Genomic DNA, 14,835 nt, shown 5'->3' with positions numbered 1-14,835 from the left:
TTCTTCTAATTTTATAACGCTCTACCTGGTGTGCAACTAGCTGCTCTCTAACAGCAGCACCGTTTCCAGACATCTGATTGGATGTCCCAGCCTCGATCGTGTCCAGGAGCTCCATCCAGCTCTGGCACTTCTGCTGGAAGTTCTGAGCATGCAGCAGCTCTCCATACATCTTCCTACAGACAGAGATGTGCATTGGCATTCACCAGACACAATTTAGTTACAGCTCATTTTAGGGGTGTAAAAAGTTTGTTCAAGTAATAGCTCATACAAAAATGAAAATTCACCCTCATGTTGTTCCAAACCCTTTTTTCCCCAAATGGAACACAAGAGGAGCGTTTTAAAAGGTTTTGAAAAAATCTGAGAGTGATTGAATAACAAAATAGCAAAAATCTAATGTGTATGTAAACTATCCCTTTTACTAAGATTTAAGTAAGGAATATGGAATCAAGTGTATTTCAGGCCTAAATCAAAATGTTTGAGGATGGAACAGCTTCAATTTAGTGAAGTTTGACTCGCCTGTGTCGGTCTGAGACTTGAGAGGAGACCTGAACCCATTGTGTGTTGAGGGTCTGTAACCTCTCCTCCTCTTCAGAGCTTAAGAAGAGTCCGAAACTTGTCTGATTCAGAGCAGCAAGGCTAGGGTTCAGCCCACTCAGATCTAACAGAACCATCTTAGAGACAGACAAAAACACAAAGATTTACATAAACTCAAACTGTAACCTTTTAGTTTGCTCTATAACACAAAGAGAAGGGCAAAAACAACCTAAAGAAGCACCACAGATTCACCTTTAGTCTTTCGATGCTTGCAGTGGGGGAGCTCATAATGCTTTCAAAGTTTTTACGTTTTTGCTCCATTGACTTCAACTCAGTGCTGAAACGGCGGTGCTCCTCCAGCTCCTCCTGTGGATCAAGAACAGCACAACACTCGTGTAGGACATTGTAGAAACGTTTGTCATCCGTCGGCAGATTAATCAAATTACTTTAATGTTGTATTTAGTCTTTTAAAGATATCAACTTGTCGACCTTACCTGAACTTGTGCCCCAATGTCAGAAAGTGCCTTGCAAAGATGCTCATGGTCACGTGACAGCAGCCTGGTTTCTGATTTGATTAGAGAGGCTGACTGGGGTTTCACATGTCCAGTGAGAAGCTTTGAGGCCTTCAGGACTTCTCCCACACTGCTTTGCAAGGCAGGTATGTCTTTCTCCAGAGCCTGTGAAAGACATTGTTTTTAAGACATTGGGTTAGAAGAGCCACAAAGGAAATTACATAACTTATCTTGATATTAAATCTTTTTTTAAATGACTTGTACTAGTTCAAAAAATTTTTTGTTTGTTTGTTTTTTTTTCAGCAGGGATGCATTAAATTGATTAAAGTGATGGTAAAGACACTTATAATATAACAAAAGATTTCTATTTCAATTAAATGCTGTTCTTTTCATAAAAAAATCTGGAAAGATATTCAGCAGTATAATAATTTGAAATACTGATAATTAGGGATGCACCGAAATTTCGGCCACCGAAAATTTTCGGCCGAAAATGGCCTTTTCGGTTTTTGGCCGATAGACTTTTATCACCGAAACAACACTGCCGAAATGTTATGACGCAAACAGAAACCGCGACCTGCACGTGCACCTGCAAAGCGCAGACCACGAGCTCCACGCGACATTCACTTAACACCAGTGTGAACATTCTCTCTGTTCGTATTCCTTTATTCGCAGCACTAAAGCGTCTCCTAACAAAGAGATTAAGATGGACCACGAAGTAAAAACAAAGAAAAGTACAGTCTTATAGAGTCTGTTAGCACACGTCTCACTGAGATCTTGTCGGATCCTCTGCACTTTATCGCGAATGTGCTTGATCCGCGTTATAATGACCATTACTTGTATGCGGAAATAAGGCAGCGCGCACGAGAAATGATCCAGGCCGCGCTGGATGCGGAAAACCCGCGTGGAGACGGAGAAGCGCCAAGCGCAGGAGACAGATCAGAGCGCAGAAAAAAAGACTGATCTCTGCACCAGATGAGGGGCATGCACCATCGTTGTCTGATATGTTCAGTGGAATTCTGCAAGAAAGTGCCTCAAATAATAATAATACGTTGGCTATTTTATTCTTAGGCTACTACACACACACACACACACACAAACATATATACATACATAATATCAGATTGTAGCCATATTTATGCTAGATTTTCTGCTAGATTTCTGCTTTAATTTGATAAAAATGTTTATTTATGCCCTGGCCCTATTTAAATACACTCTCTCAAATATGTCTCAAATGTCAGGCAGATGACAAGCTCAACTGCTCAACAGCTAGATGGTTAACTGTCTGAAGTCCCCATCCCCAGAAGTGATAACAGTCTTGCCAACTGGAGAAGTAATGCACTTTCTAGTCCTACATAGAAACATTTCAAATGCACTTTGTTTTTATGAGAGAACTGTTCATTTTAAAACCTTTCTGCAGGCCAGTAGGCCTGTACATTATTATTAAATATACACATGAGTGGGATAAATTTTTTGTTTGAATTTTATTTTATACTGTGCATTGTTGCAATGTGCTTAATAAATATTTGCATCATTTGTAATTAATTTTTTTTTTTTTTTTTTTTTTAAATAAGTTATGTAATTGTAATTATCTTTGAAACTTTAATATTAATTTATGCAATTGCAATGTCTTAATTTTAGTAAAGTTAGTACACTGTCATAGCAATAAATGCAATGGTACTAATAATTGGCATAATTTATTTCGGTGTTTCGGTTTCGGTTTTCGGCCTTGGTTTTCTCTTTTTCGGTTTTCGGTTTCGGCCAAGAATTTTCATTTCGGTGCATCCCTACTGATAATACCAAGAATTGTTTTTTGAGCAGCAAATCAGCATATCAGAATGATTTCTGAAGGATCATGTGACACTGAAGACTGAAGAAATGATGCTAAACATTCAGCTTTACCAGTGTAAATATGACAGCATCTAAAAAAATATTAATTAAATAATAAAAACAGTAATTAAATAAAAATTACTTTTTGCTTTTTTCATTTTATAGACAAAATTATTCCAAAATATAATTTTATAGACAATATTCAGACATAATAAATAAAATTGTCATGAAATATCTATTGATTATTAAAATCCGTTATATATATATTGTTTGTGTTTAAGTTTAAACAACAATTATAAGCATCTTGGTTTACGGAACTGTGTGTATGTATTTTAAGACAAAAAAATGCCAATTTAAACAAATTGAATAAGAACGTATTTATGATTCTATGTTCTTTTGTGTTGAACATTTTTTGGTAAGAGTAGCACAGGTCTGATTTGGTATTTTTAGCACACAGAGAAAAGCTCCAGCTCAGATCTCAATGTTCCTTCTTTTCAAAAGCACAACTGGGCTGAAGTACTGCAGACCCATCTGTAGGACTAGAACACTTTAGCACTTAACAAGTACATGCTGAAACGGGCTGCTATTTAGGTCTGGTTTTTCACTGTGCATTGTTACTCAGTATAATTTGTTTGTAATTTGTAAAGAAAATGCAAAGCCAGCACCTCATATTAACAAACAAGCAGTTTAACAAAAATATTTCTGTTAATCATTATCACTATGAACTGTTTAGTATGCTTAAGGGTTGTTGTTGTAATCCCTTTTGTTGACCACTAACCTTTTACTTATGTACTCGATAGTGTTCTGTACTTCTGATCTATTGTATGTGGACTGATTGAGCTCAGCTCTGGCATCGGCATGCATTTTCAGTCATTTTTAGGTACTTGAGGCCAATAATCACATTAGAGTTAAATCTAAAATTAGCATCTCATTTAATTAACAATATTTCAAGTAACATGCAATTGCCATTTTCCATTTCTAGGGTGTGATCAAACCTCTGTCTGATAACACTGGAGATGTGGATGGAATGAATAAGTAAATTCACTCCAGCTATAGAATACACAGATACTATCTGGATAGGAAACACATTCTAACGCTGGGTGTTAAAGGGGCCTAGATACAAATAATTACTCACATTGATGGCCTGCATCCTGCTGTTGAGCAGCTCTACAGTGTTTTCTTCTCTGTCTGAAGAACTCATAAGCTCTCCAAGCCTCTCCCAGTGTTGATTTAGATGAACACAGCACTCTCCTGTGAGTCGCTCGTATTCCAGCCAAAACCGCAATGCATTCTGGGCTTTTAGTAAATCTGCATGCACATCTCCAATCACTGCTTGATGTCTGAAAAGAAAACAACATTGATACCCACACAGGTCCACACAAACAAAGCTTAAAAATCAAACATGTTCTGTTCTCTGTTTGCATTGCAAAGTCTGATTCTGATTCATTTTAGTGAATCAGTTTGTTTGCATTATTCATCTTTAATAAATTATTGACTCAACTAAACAGATTCATTAGCTAATTTATAAAGAGTTAAAGTAGGTGAAGGATGTGAAAAGTAAAATTACTTACCGAGTTCTCTCCTTCTCGAGACGATCAGACAAACGTTTAGATGCATAAGGGCTGAGTTTGTCTTTCAAGTTAGAGAACACCTCAGTTAACTGGGTCCAGGTTTCTGATTGGTTCAGCTCCCTTTCAAGCTCCTGTTAAGAAGCATAATACTATAATACCCAATAAATCACTAACAGTAATGCTAATGTTGAATAATTATATTACGTGAATTCTCATGTTGGGAGAATACAATAGGTGTTTAAACATTTAACAGTTCATAATGTTAATATTTAGTGTATATTTTTTTTGTCATTTGATTTTTTTATTTAATACTGAAAGTACAAAATGAGAAAACGGCTCCTTTTTTGTTTATTACGGCCAAGGTATGGGTTGTGTCGAGTCATTCATTAGTCTGGTTGTTTGATGAGAAAAAGATTAAATGTATTTGCAATAAAACGGGTTAAGAATCCCTACAAACTGCAGTTGCAGAGGACTATTATTCTGCTGCATGGAAATGCAGAAGAACTGATGATGGCAAGGTGTGATCTTTGGCTGACCAATCAGCAGAAAGGGGTGTTTAATTCCCAACCACGTATAGAATTTGAATATTCAAGCTGTTTATTTATTTTTGACCCCTGAACGAAAAATTAAAAATTAAGTGGAATTCTTGTTTTCGATTTTTGCAAAATAAGAAAAATTTTCTTCTTTAAATATATATAAAAAAAATCAAAATCAAAAGACCAAAAGATACACTGACCATTAACAACCTTAAAATAAAAAAAGTTCAACATTTCCAATCTTTTTTTCCAGTGGAATAATTTAATAAATTTTTTCGTTTTCGATTTTTTTTGTTTACTCACTTGCAGGTGCTCCACATGAGTCCGGCTCTGCTCAGATGAGAACACAGAAACTCTGCAGAGCTCCAGCTTGTAGACCACCCCGGTTGTTTGCAGTTCTGCTGCACTCATTTTAGATTCAAAGTGAGCCCATTCATCTTTGATTGACTCTAAATCTGACTTGAGAGCATTTATCTAAAAAAAAAAAAAAAAAGACACTGCTAGGAATAACATTTCTTCACTTAATCAAAAATGATGAATGAACTCTGACTGAAACATCTGACACACTTTCTAATGTTATATCTCCACATCCACCGAACCAAAATACCCAAAATATAAGAGATGTAACATCAATTGATCGGTGTTGTTGATAAAATATTGTAAAATATATATAATTCTGATAATATGTTTTGATGGAATATTATTAATTATTAATATAAATCAATATTAAAGGGGTCATTGGATGCGACATGCACTTTTACAAGTTGTTTAAACTGAAATACGTGTTGGCAGTGTGTGTAAACAACCACTCTATAAATATCCAATAAATATATAAAGATCCACCCATGTTTTTTTTTATCTTGTTAAATAATTTCCTCTTTCTCATATCAAGCCATTCAAGGTTTTTTTTTTACACTACGATTGAGAAAATGTTATAAACTTTTCAACTTGTGGAAAATGGGCATCAGATAACCCCTTTAAATACATATCATGACCACTTACACAAGCACTGTGTTTTTATAGTGCTTTTAACGCTGCAGTATGTTCACTACGTTAAAACATTTAGGGTTGGTAAGTTTTGTAAAGATTTTGAAAGAAGTTTCTTATGGTCACTAAAGCCTGGCTCAGACTACAGGAGTTTTGAAATCATAACCGATTTTGAAATCTGGTTGCAGCACACACATAAGGAGAATCTTTGCAGATTATCTTCCCTCAAATATTAAACATGCTCACACAAGATTTGAATATCGTGGCACATCACACACTGCAAGATATAGGCTAGTTAACATTATCATGTCAGAGGGAGCGCCTCACGCAGCAGATAGTCACAGATTTTTTTTTTTTGCGTGCATTAGCGTTCTGCACTCACCCGGTGCATTCAAAACTTCTCTTTCTCCTTACGGCTGTGATGCGCTTTTGACACATTATAGAAATAGTCGTCTTACTACAAAATATCAAAAAACTGTTTCCTCTATCTCCACTATACAACAAAGCCGTACATCAGCTGTTTTGCAGTTTTGCGCATTGGCTGTGAAAGTACTGACATAATCATATAGCCATTATCATCCCAATTTAAATCCTTAATATCAAACATGTTTGATGATAATCAGGGCTGCCCCGGTTTGTGTGTGAGCAGATCGGGAGGTGCAAGATTGGATTGGTGAACGCCTTACACTACCAAATAATCTGCATCGAACATCGGGACAGATCGAGGGGATTGACAAGATGTTTGTTCCGATTCTCGGGAGGGGGAAATCGGGGCTTAATCGGGCTAAGAATCCTGTAGTGTGAGCCAGGCTTTAGGCTGATCAAAAATATTTCATAAATGAATATTTCATGATCAATAAATTTTTTAAAATATATTTTAACATGTAATTTATCCCTGTGATGGAAATCCAGTCTTAAGTGTCAACATGATCCTTTAGAAATCATTCTTATGCTCAAGTTTCATTAATTATTAATGTTGTAACAAATCTGCCTCTTAATACTGTTGCGGAAATTATGACACATTGATCAATTTATTCATCCTTGCTGAATGAAAGCATTATTTTCTTTAAAAGAAAATCTTACTTAGCCCAAATTTTTTAAAAGTAGTAAATGTGGTAAATGTGCACTAACTTACTGATGGCACAGGGTTTAAGAACTTACCTGTTGACTCAAAGCTTGGCAGTCCTGGATGGCTGAATTCACCTGCTTGGAGAACGCTTGATCTCCGGGATGTTCACCATCCTGTTGCCCGAACAGGTTTAGAGCTCCCAAAGCCTTCAGCTCAGAGGACTTCACCTGTAGCCTGTTCTCTGTCTCCTGCAAAGCAATGTCCAAGTTTTCTGGCATCAGTATATATTTCTGGTAGCCTTTTCAAAAGCACTCCTTTGACTCACTGTCGCAGCCACAAATAACAGCTGCAATATAAAATCTTCAAGCTAGTTGTGAGACATGAGACTCACTTCACACTCCTTTAATGCTTGCTCAATCTGCGAGCAGCTCTCTGGTCGCCAGCTGTTTTTCACCCATTCAATACGTTGAGAGATCCAGCTGTGCATACAGCGCAAACGCTTTTCTCTGTCGGTGCAGGTCTGCCACTGGTCCTCAACATCATGTATCTAGAGACAGAAGAACTCGTCACATTTCAAATACAGTGGCTTTGGCAGGTTATACAGGTTACTACAACTATGCTGTACTTCTGCACTCACCTTGCTGTCAATTTTGGCCTTTAGAATAAGCCAACTCTTATTGAGAGCTCCCAGCTGCTCAGCAAACAGGATGCGCTCATTACGATTGGTGGGTCCATTCACTGATCCCGCCCCCTCCACAGACTGATAGTTCAGAAAGTCAAAGTATGGCTGATGACTGGTTATTTCAGCCTTAAGATCCTAATATATAAAAATACAAGTGTGGAATATGACGTTAATGTTTTCTAAGATTTTTTTTTTTTTTTTTTAAGAGATTAATACTTTCATTCAGCATAGACAAGTTCAATTGGTCAAAAGTGAAAGTAAAGACATTTCTAATGTTACAAAAGATTCTTTTGAACTTCCCATTAATCAAAAGATCCATAAAAACGAATCAAAGTTTACACACAAATAATAGGCAATACAATGTTTTCAGCACTGATAACAATAAGAAATGATTCTTGCACTCCAAAATCAGCATGTTTTTTATCATCATGCAACAAAACCAAAACACTGAGAAAATCACCTTTAAAGTTGTCCAAATAAAGTTTTTAGCAATGCATTTTACTAATCAAAAATTACATTTTACATTTTTAATATATACATTTGATATATTAAATTGATATAGAAAATTTACAAAATATCTTCATGGAACTTGATCTTTACTACGCATTTTCCGCACTATAAGGCACACTTAAAAGCCTTTAATTTTCTAAAAAAAACTACAGTGCGCCTTATAATCCGGATCGCCTTATATATGGATCTGTCAAAATGTTGACATTCCCTTTAGCAAAGCTTCATCTAGTGGATGCATAACTCAAACCCAGTCAAACGTTTGACTGCAGTATCTTTTATTCTATGCGCCTTATAATCCAGTGCGCCCTATATATGAAAACAGTTCTAAAATAGGCCATTCACTGAAGGTGCGCCTTATAATCTGGTGCGCCTTATAGTGCGGAAATATGGTAATATCCTAATGCTTTTTGGAATAAAAGAAAAATGTGTCATTTTGACCCATACAATGTATTTTTGGCTATTGCTACAAATACTGTACACCTGTGCGACATCTGTGGTCCAGGTTCACATATTAGGATCATGTGACACTAAAGTCTGGAGTAATGATGCTGAAAATTCACCTCTGCCTTCACAGGAATAAAGAGCATTTTAAATATATTTTAAATTGAAAACAGTTATTTTTAATTATTAATAGTAATATAGAATTATATAATATAGTAGTAATTAATATTAATATATTATGATTTTTTATGTATTTTTGATTAAATAAATGCAGCCTTGGTGAACATAAGAACAAAACGGCGAACAAAACACATTTAATTTAAAAGAATTAAGTGTACAGCAGGTGTACTACCTTCAAAGCCTGTAGATGTCTAGACAGCTCAGAGGAGCTCAGAGAGCTTTCATCTTTCAGTCGTCCCTCTACATTTTCAAGCCAGGAGGTCAAGCTGTCCAAGATCTGACTGTGAGACTGGTTTGTCAACAGCTAGAAGGAGGGCAAGAGGATGCTTGATTTAAACAACATCTGTTTACTAGAGCTTTTCTTCAGATGGATGAGGGAGAAGACAGAGGGAGAGAAAAACAGAAAGAAACATTAGTCATACTTGTTGCTGCGTTTGGCAAAGAGCGGGCAGGACGTTACTCAAATTCATCCATTCCTGCTCAAGTTGAGCCAGTCGTCTGAGCAGACCTGGAGCTTCACTGTCAGTCAGCTGCAGTATCTGTGCACCTGAACGTTCTGCAGAAGCTTTCTGTGCTGAACGGCCCTCCAGCTCCTTGAAAAACTCCTGCAACACAAAAAGCCATACCACATTCCCATTTCAACATTTTAGGTCTGACATATACTGTATGGTCATGTTACAATAAAATAAAAATAAAATATTAATCTAATCATAATCACCATGAGCTGGGTACAGACTGTTCTGGAGTCTAAGAAACCAGAATCAGAGAAACCGTTCCACTTCTGAACCTGTTCTTGAGCATGACGCATCCATTCTTCTAATTCTGTTGAGTCACGCTGGAACCTACACATCCAAACACACAAGAGCACATTTATTTCTTTATACCTTACCTCCAACAAAATTGCATTAACAATGATCCTTTGGTTGCTGTTTTTTCTCACACCTGTCATAAATCTTTCTGATCTTCTGTGTAGACTGTATCTTCTGCTGTATTTGATTACGAAGCTCCATCCAGCATAACAACAGTTGTGATTTTGGGACAGTCTGGCCAGGCCGCTCAGGGTAACAACCCTTTTTCTGTAGGATCCTGGCTCGGTCTTGGACCTCCCACACCCGAGACCTTGTGTCTTCCAGGATCTTGTGCAATCTCTGATAATGAGAGAAAGTGGAAAAGAAATTTTTTTTTAACACTTGGTAGTTTCAAGCATTTCAAATGCCATAATATACTATACTATACTATACTATAATATAATATAATATAATATAATATAATATAATATAATATAATATAATATAATATATGAATCACATTGCAATGTTATATATGAATGTTATTATTGGCTCAGTTATTCAAAACTTGTGGTTAAGTGGTTCACAGATAAGTGTATGAATGTGGTCAGCTGAAGTACTGCAGTCAGAAACAGCAAACTTTTAACTCCTCTCATCAGCCCACCTCCTCATCTCTCTCAGATTCAACTGCTTGCTCAGATGGAGTGGCTTGTGAGGATGGGAGTGAGTTGGATGTACATCTATTACAGACACAAAAAGGGTAGTTTGCTGTTCCTCCTATATCAATTCGCCTGAGTAATGAGCTTTGGTAGACATAAAGAGAAAAATAATATGAACGCACCCAACCGTAGGCTACTGACTGTTCTGTGCAAGTCAGTGTAGCGGAGAAATTAGCTTTCGTAACAGTGAAGGGGAAAAATAATAATAAAAGAGCGGCCAATGCAGGCTGCAGAACATGAAGTTCCACAGATATGGCAACTATTGCTCTAAGTAATTTAATAAAGAACATCATGTGCTGGACCAAAAAAGATTCTCATGCAACATACAACAAAAAAAGAGAGAAGACCTTCTGCCCCCCTCACACTCCTACATGTCTCAGACACTTATTACCTTTGCTACTTAGTTGGTTTCCAACCCAAATAACTAAAATCAACACGAGTCCTCTAACGCTAAGGTAATAATGTTCTCAGCACAAAAAAAAAAAAATGCTATAAAATCCCACAACTTCTACAGGTATGTGATTTAATAATTCGGACAAGAAATTAGGTTAGTTTTTTTTTTTTTCTAATTCCTTACAACGCAACCTGGGGCAGCAGTGTACTGAAAAAAGTAAGTTTCCTAATCTGCAATTGTCTTCTTTTCACTAAAATATACACCCCTTATGAAATATTGCTCAATTTGACATGTCATCTTTAGATACTTAAACTGTGAAACAAGACAAGGAATTCCTTTCTGTCATTCCCATGCAAAGTCACAGGATGTAAAACACAGCTTAAGCTATCAAAGGATGGACTATCAAAGGAGGTCAAAGAAAGGCAGCCATTAGCGTTCCCAGGGATGTGGGAAACAAACCTCATAGGACTGCAGCTGACACTGCAAGTCTCCCTCTGTCTCTGAACCCAGACTGGACATGTTTGTCTCGATCTCATCCAACTGCTCACGCAGTCTCTCAGTGACCTCCTCGTACCGAGACCACTCCTACAACACACATACAGAGCGATGAGAGAGCTTCTGTTGCTCATTTCTCTTAATACATTTAATACAGCCATTTATGCCTATAAAATCTTGGTTTTGGTCTAAATTAGATTCAGACAGATATTGAGAAATTCTTATGCATTGTATAAGTTCATCTGAATAAGTTCATTTCATTATACCTCTAATCTGTGCTGCATATGGACACCATGAGTTTGTGCTTGTTCCTGTAGATCTGATATGAACTGCTCCACCTCTGCTTGGCCCTGCAGTGCCCCCTCTGGCAGCTTATGGTATAGCAGCTTGACCAGTACAAGGCCCTGACCCAAATCTTGGAAGTATTTCTGTTAACGGTCAATTCCAAACATTATAAGAGTGTTTTAAGCAGACAAAATACATTTTAATATTTTAATAATAATATAATTATTAAATTGTTCAGCTGTGTACCTTGTGTTCTGTGAGCAGATTATGCAGTTGACTGCAGGTTTGTGGCTGTGCATTCTGACTGCGCTGCAGCCGCTCAGAGCCCAGCTGCAGGAGACCCCGCAGACCCTTCAGAAGAGCTATAGAACATCTCTGGAGCTCAATATTATTCTGTCCCGTTGACTTCCGCCGCTCAAGTGCCAAAGTCCATGAGCCGCCTAGAAGACTCTTACAGAGCAAACACTCACATTAAATCAGAACTTGAAGTTACTGACCAGTTCTACCTTAGCAATTGTTGCTGTCTACCTTTTTAGCAGAAATATTTATACACTTTGAAAAGTTTTAAAACATAATTAAAAAAATAAATAAATAAAAGTAAAATGTTGTTGCATGGTCGCTTATTATAGTGACAAAAGGTACCCAGAGAAGCTAAAAACAATGTTTATTCATTTATTTTGAAAATAATAAATAATTCTTAAAAACTCATGCTGTGGATTAACTCCATTTAGGATGTTACTCATGTCATTTACATATGGAGGAGGGGTTAGGATTTCCCCCTAAAAGTTTGGTTATATTCTGTAGACTTTGCAAGTGAATTGGTAATACCTTGATGCTTGAAAGGTCCTTGAGGAGTTTAGTTGAGTCTTCCATCTGTGATTCACTGACATTCAACGCAGACACCGGAATCTCTAACACATGCCGTCTCATCTTTGTAGACTGGAAATAAAAAGATGCAGAAAAGCAGAATCAGCCTCTGTGAAATGCATTATGCAAGCTGCTTCTCTAATTTTTTTCTAGATATGAATATATCCTTGTATTTTTAGTAAATTCTGCCCAAACTGCTTTACATCTTGTCCCTTCTTAGTTATTATAACTATACTACCATTCAAAAGCTTGAGGACATTAGGATTTTTTTATGGAAATGAATGCTTTTATTCAGAAAGCATGCATTTTGTTGCTCAAAATTGACAGTATAGATATTTGTAATATCTATAATATTATTTTTCTGGTTTCAGTAAGCATGTTTGCAGGGCTGAAACTGACCTCTAAAGAACTGACGTCCTGACATGAGGTGAGAAGCTCGACTAAACTCACCTGATCTTCAGCTCCTGCTTCAGACTGTGACAGATCACCATCAGCAACATTTATTGCCTCTGTGTCACGTGGCTTTGGGCTCCTTGTTTTCACTTGACCACTTGTACCCGTTTTAGTGTTCACAGATCCTTCATTCTGATCTTCAGATTCAAACTCTTCAGTCAATTCTTTGGAATCGCTTGCTTTTAACAAGGTGGTGTCTGAGGATATTTCTAGCTTTGCTGGAACTGCTTCAATTGACTTGGTTTTGGTGTACTCATTTTGCTTTTCCTCATCTATATTTGCACTGTCAGGCTTCAGACAGCTGAATTCTTTCAAATGTTGGGATGTTAGTGCAGGTGGGGAGCTTGTCTCTTCAGTAACTGGTCTGCCGCTGACTATGCCAGGCATTTCAGAGAAGTCCGAAGGCTCCAGTAAACAACTTCCTGTGTCAGCGTCTTGAATTACTGCAGGAAAATCATCTTCTTCAGGAGATGATTCCTAAAGACAAAAGCAAGCAGTAAGTCATTAGCAACTGTGTATTAATGTTCAAATTTCCTAAAGTGCTTGATTACCACAACTTGAAGTAAAGTCAAATAACTCAGTCTTTACCTTAGTGTCACAATCTCTTACAGCAGAGGCAGTGTCTGACTTCATATCTTCCTCCGCTATTGTCTCATCTGGGTCCTGGTACAGAAAAAGGAAAAATGATTAGAAATGGTGACATGATCAGAGATGATGGTCCAGTGTATAAGAAGAATAGAATCCCTAAAGAAAAATGAAGAAGAAATGGAGTTATATATGGCATTCTGCATTGAGTGCTGCCTTTGTCCTCAGATACAAAAATGAAACGCATGCAAATTAGCAGCAATAGCAAAGGGGTCCAGAATTCAGACAAGAATTCAGAAATGTTCCCTTTTCAGGGTTTGGCAAAGCTTGGGAGATAAATTGGAGGTTTTACCTCTGGAAGACTGCATGTGAGAGTTCCTGAGGATGAAGACTGATTGTCTTCATCTTCCTCCTCAGTGTAAGGGCCTTCCATGGAGACCTTCAGCAGGGTTATGCAACGACATATTATTCTTAACTGCAGGTTTTTATAGTGACACATCTAATGAGCTGATTTACTCTTATTTAGTCCAAAAACGTACTGATCCTAATCTTAGATGTCTTCTGAGTTAGAGTAGACATGATTTTGAGGTATATTTTTGATGGAGTTAATGGACTTACCCTCATATCTCCAGTGGAAAGATCTGATATTGTGAATTCTGTGGTTTGGTCTGCAGGGAGAATCATTTCAGTTGGTTGTTCAATAGAGGCCTGAAAAGAAAAATCAGCAAAATACTTAGTTTCATCAAGTTGTAAAACTCAGGCAAACCAAAGTCACTGTTACAAGGTCACACGATAGAGACCATGAGAAAAGCCAAGAGAGTGTCTTAACTAGATACTACTGCCTTCGCCAATAAAGCTGTGCCTGTAATGATTTACTGCCGCACCACATTGAAGTTTTAAAGCACTTTATTTTTTAAGCACAATCAGAAAAGTCAAGGTTCCCACACATCCCTTTTGTGAGTTGGCTTCAAATGCAGGGATTTTCTCCTCCTCTCATTCTCACAGACATGAAAGCGAAGAGGAGAGGTCACACAATGTTCACGGTCACTAAAAAAGCTACAAGTTTACTGCACTTTCATGAAATTAATATTTTTTTAACTAGACCAAAACTAATTTGAAAATTGCATTACAAATCTCTTTATTTGATGCTGGAAATGTTGTAAATGCATGTTAGAACAGCTGAAGACATTATACTTATCGAGATTGATTCAAAGCTTGATATTTGTTTGTTAATTAAGGAGATGACTGCACTGTTAAACTCGATAGCTGTCTTGTATTATGACAACTATAATTCATGGAAAAGCTATCTATCATCTAATATTGCCATTTCAAGCATTGCCATGCAATGTGACATCACATAAGATCTTCTTAGAAAATATGTAATTAAATAAATTCAGTTA

At 37.0% G+C, this 14,835-nt stretch overlaps 1 protein-coding gene across 5 annotated transcripts in view; it reads right to left on the bottom strand.

Moving 5' to 3' along the window:
- The window catches only part of LOC127983691 (nesprin-2-like), an 83,653-nt gene that overhangs the window by 22,573 nt on the left and 46,245 nt on the right, over positions 1–14,835 (bottom strand). For 4 of the 5 annotated variants that reach the window (XM_052585911.1, XM_052585912.1, XM_052585914.1 and 1 more), the window contains 22 exons: positions 14,054–14,143; positions 13,788–13,874; positions 13,439–13,513; positions 12,848–13,327; positions 12,359–12,469; positions 11,777–11,980; positions 11,512–11,673; positions 11,210–11,335; positions 9,792–9,997; positions 9,568–9,691; positions 9,272–9,454; positions 9,022–9,153; positions 7,674–7,853; positions 7,428–7,583; positions 7,129–7,284; positions 5,284–5,454; positions 4,445–4,575; positions 4,009–4,213; positions 1,029–1,211; positions 787–900; positions 513–671; positions 26–169 (listed from right to left, as the gene is read on the bottom strand). In XM_052585911.1, coding sequence (XP_052441871.1) covers positions 26–169; positions 513–671; positions 787–900; positions 1,029–1,211; positions 4,009–4,213; positions 4,445–4,575; positions 5,284–5,454; positions 7,129–7,284; positions 7,428–7,583; positions 7,674–7,853; positions 9,022–9,153; positions 9,272–9,454; positions 9,568–9,691; positions 9,792–9,997; positions 11,210–11,335; positions 11,512–11,673; positions 11,777–11,980; positions 12,359–12,469; positions 12,848–13,327; positions 13,439–13,513; positions 13,788–13,874; positions 14,054–14,143 — 3,579 coding nt within the window. Of the gene's footprint in view, positions 1–25; positions 174–512; positions 672–786; positions 901–1,028; positions 1,212–4,008; positions 4,214–4,444; positions 4,576–5,283; positions 5,455–7,128; positions 7,285–7,427; positions 7,584–7,673; positions 7,854–9,021; positions 9,154–9,271; positions 9,455–9,567; positions 9,692–9,791; positions 9,998–11,209; positions 11,336–11,511; positions 11,674–11,776; positions 11,981–12,358; positions 12,470–12,847; positions 13,328–13,438; positions 13,514–13,787; positions 13,875–14,053; positions 14,144–14,835 lie in introns of all 5 variants that reach the window. The other variant, XM_052585910.1, reaches the window with a different exon arrangement.

This window comes from Carassius gibelio, chromosome B20, assembly GCF_023724105.1.
Source record: "Carassius gibelio isolate Cgi1373 ecotype wild population from Czech Republic chromosome B20, carGib1.2-hapl.c, whole genome shotgun sequence".
Classification (NCBI taxonomy): domain Eukaryota; kingdom Metazoa; phylum Chordata; class Actinopteri; order Cypriniformes; family Cyprinidae; genus Carassius; species Carassius gibelio.
The sequence above is the reverse complement of the archived record's forward strand: the minus strand, read 5'-3'. Positions and strand labels throughout refer to the sequence as shown.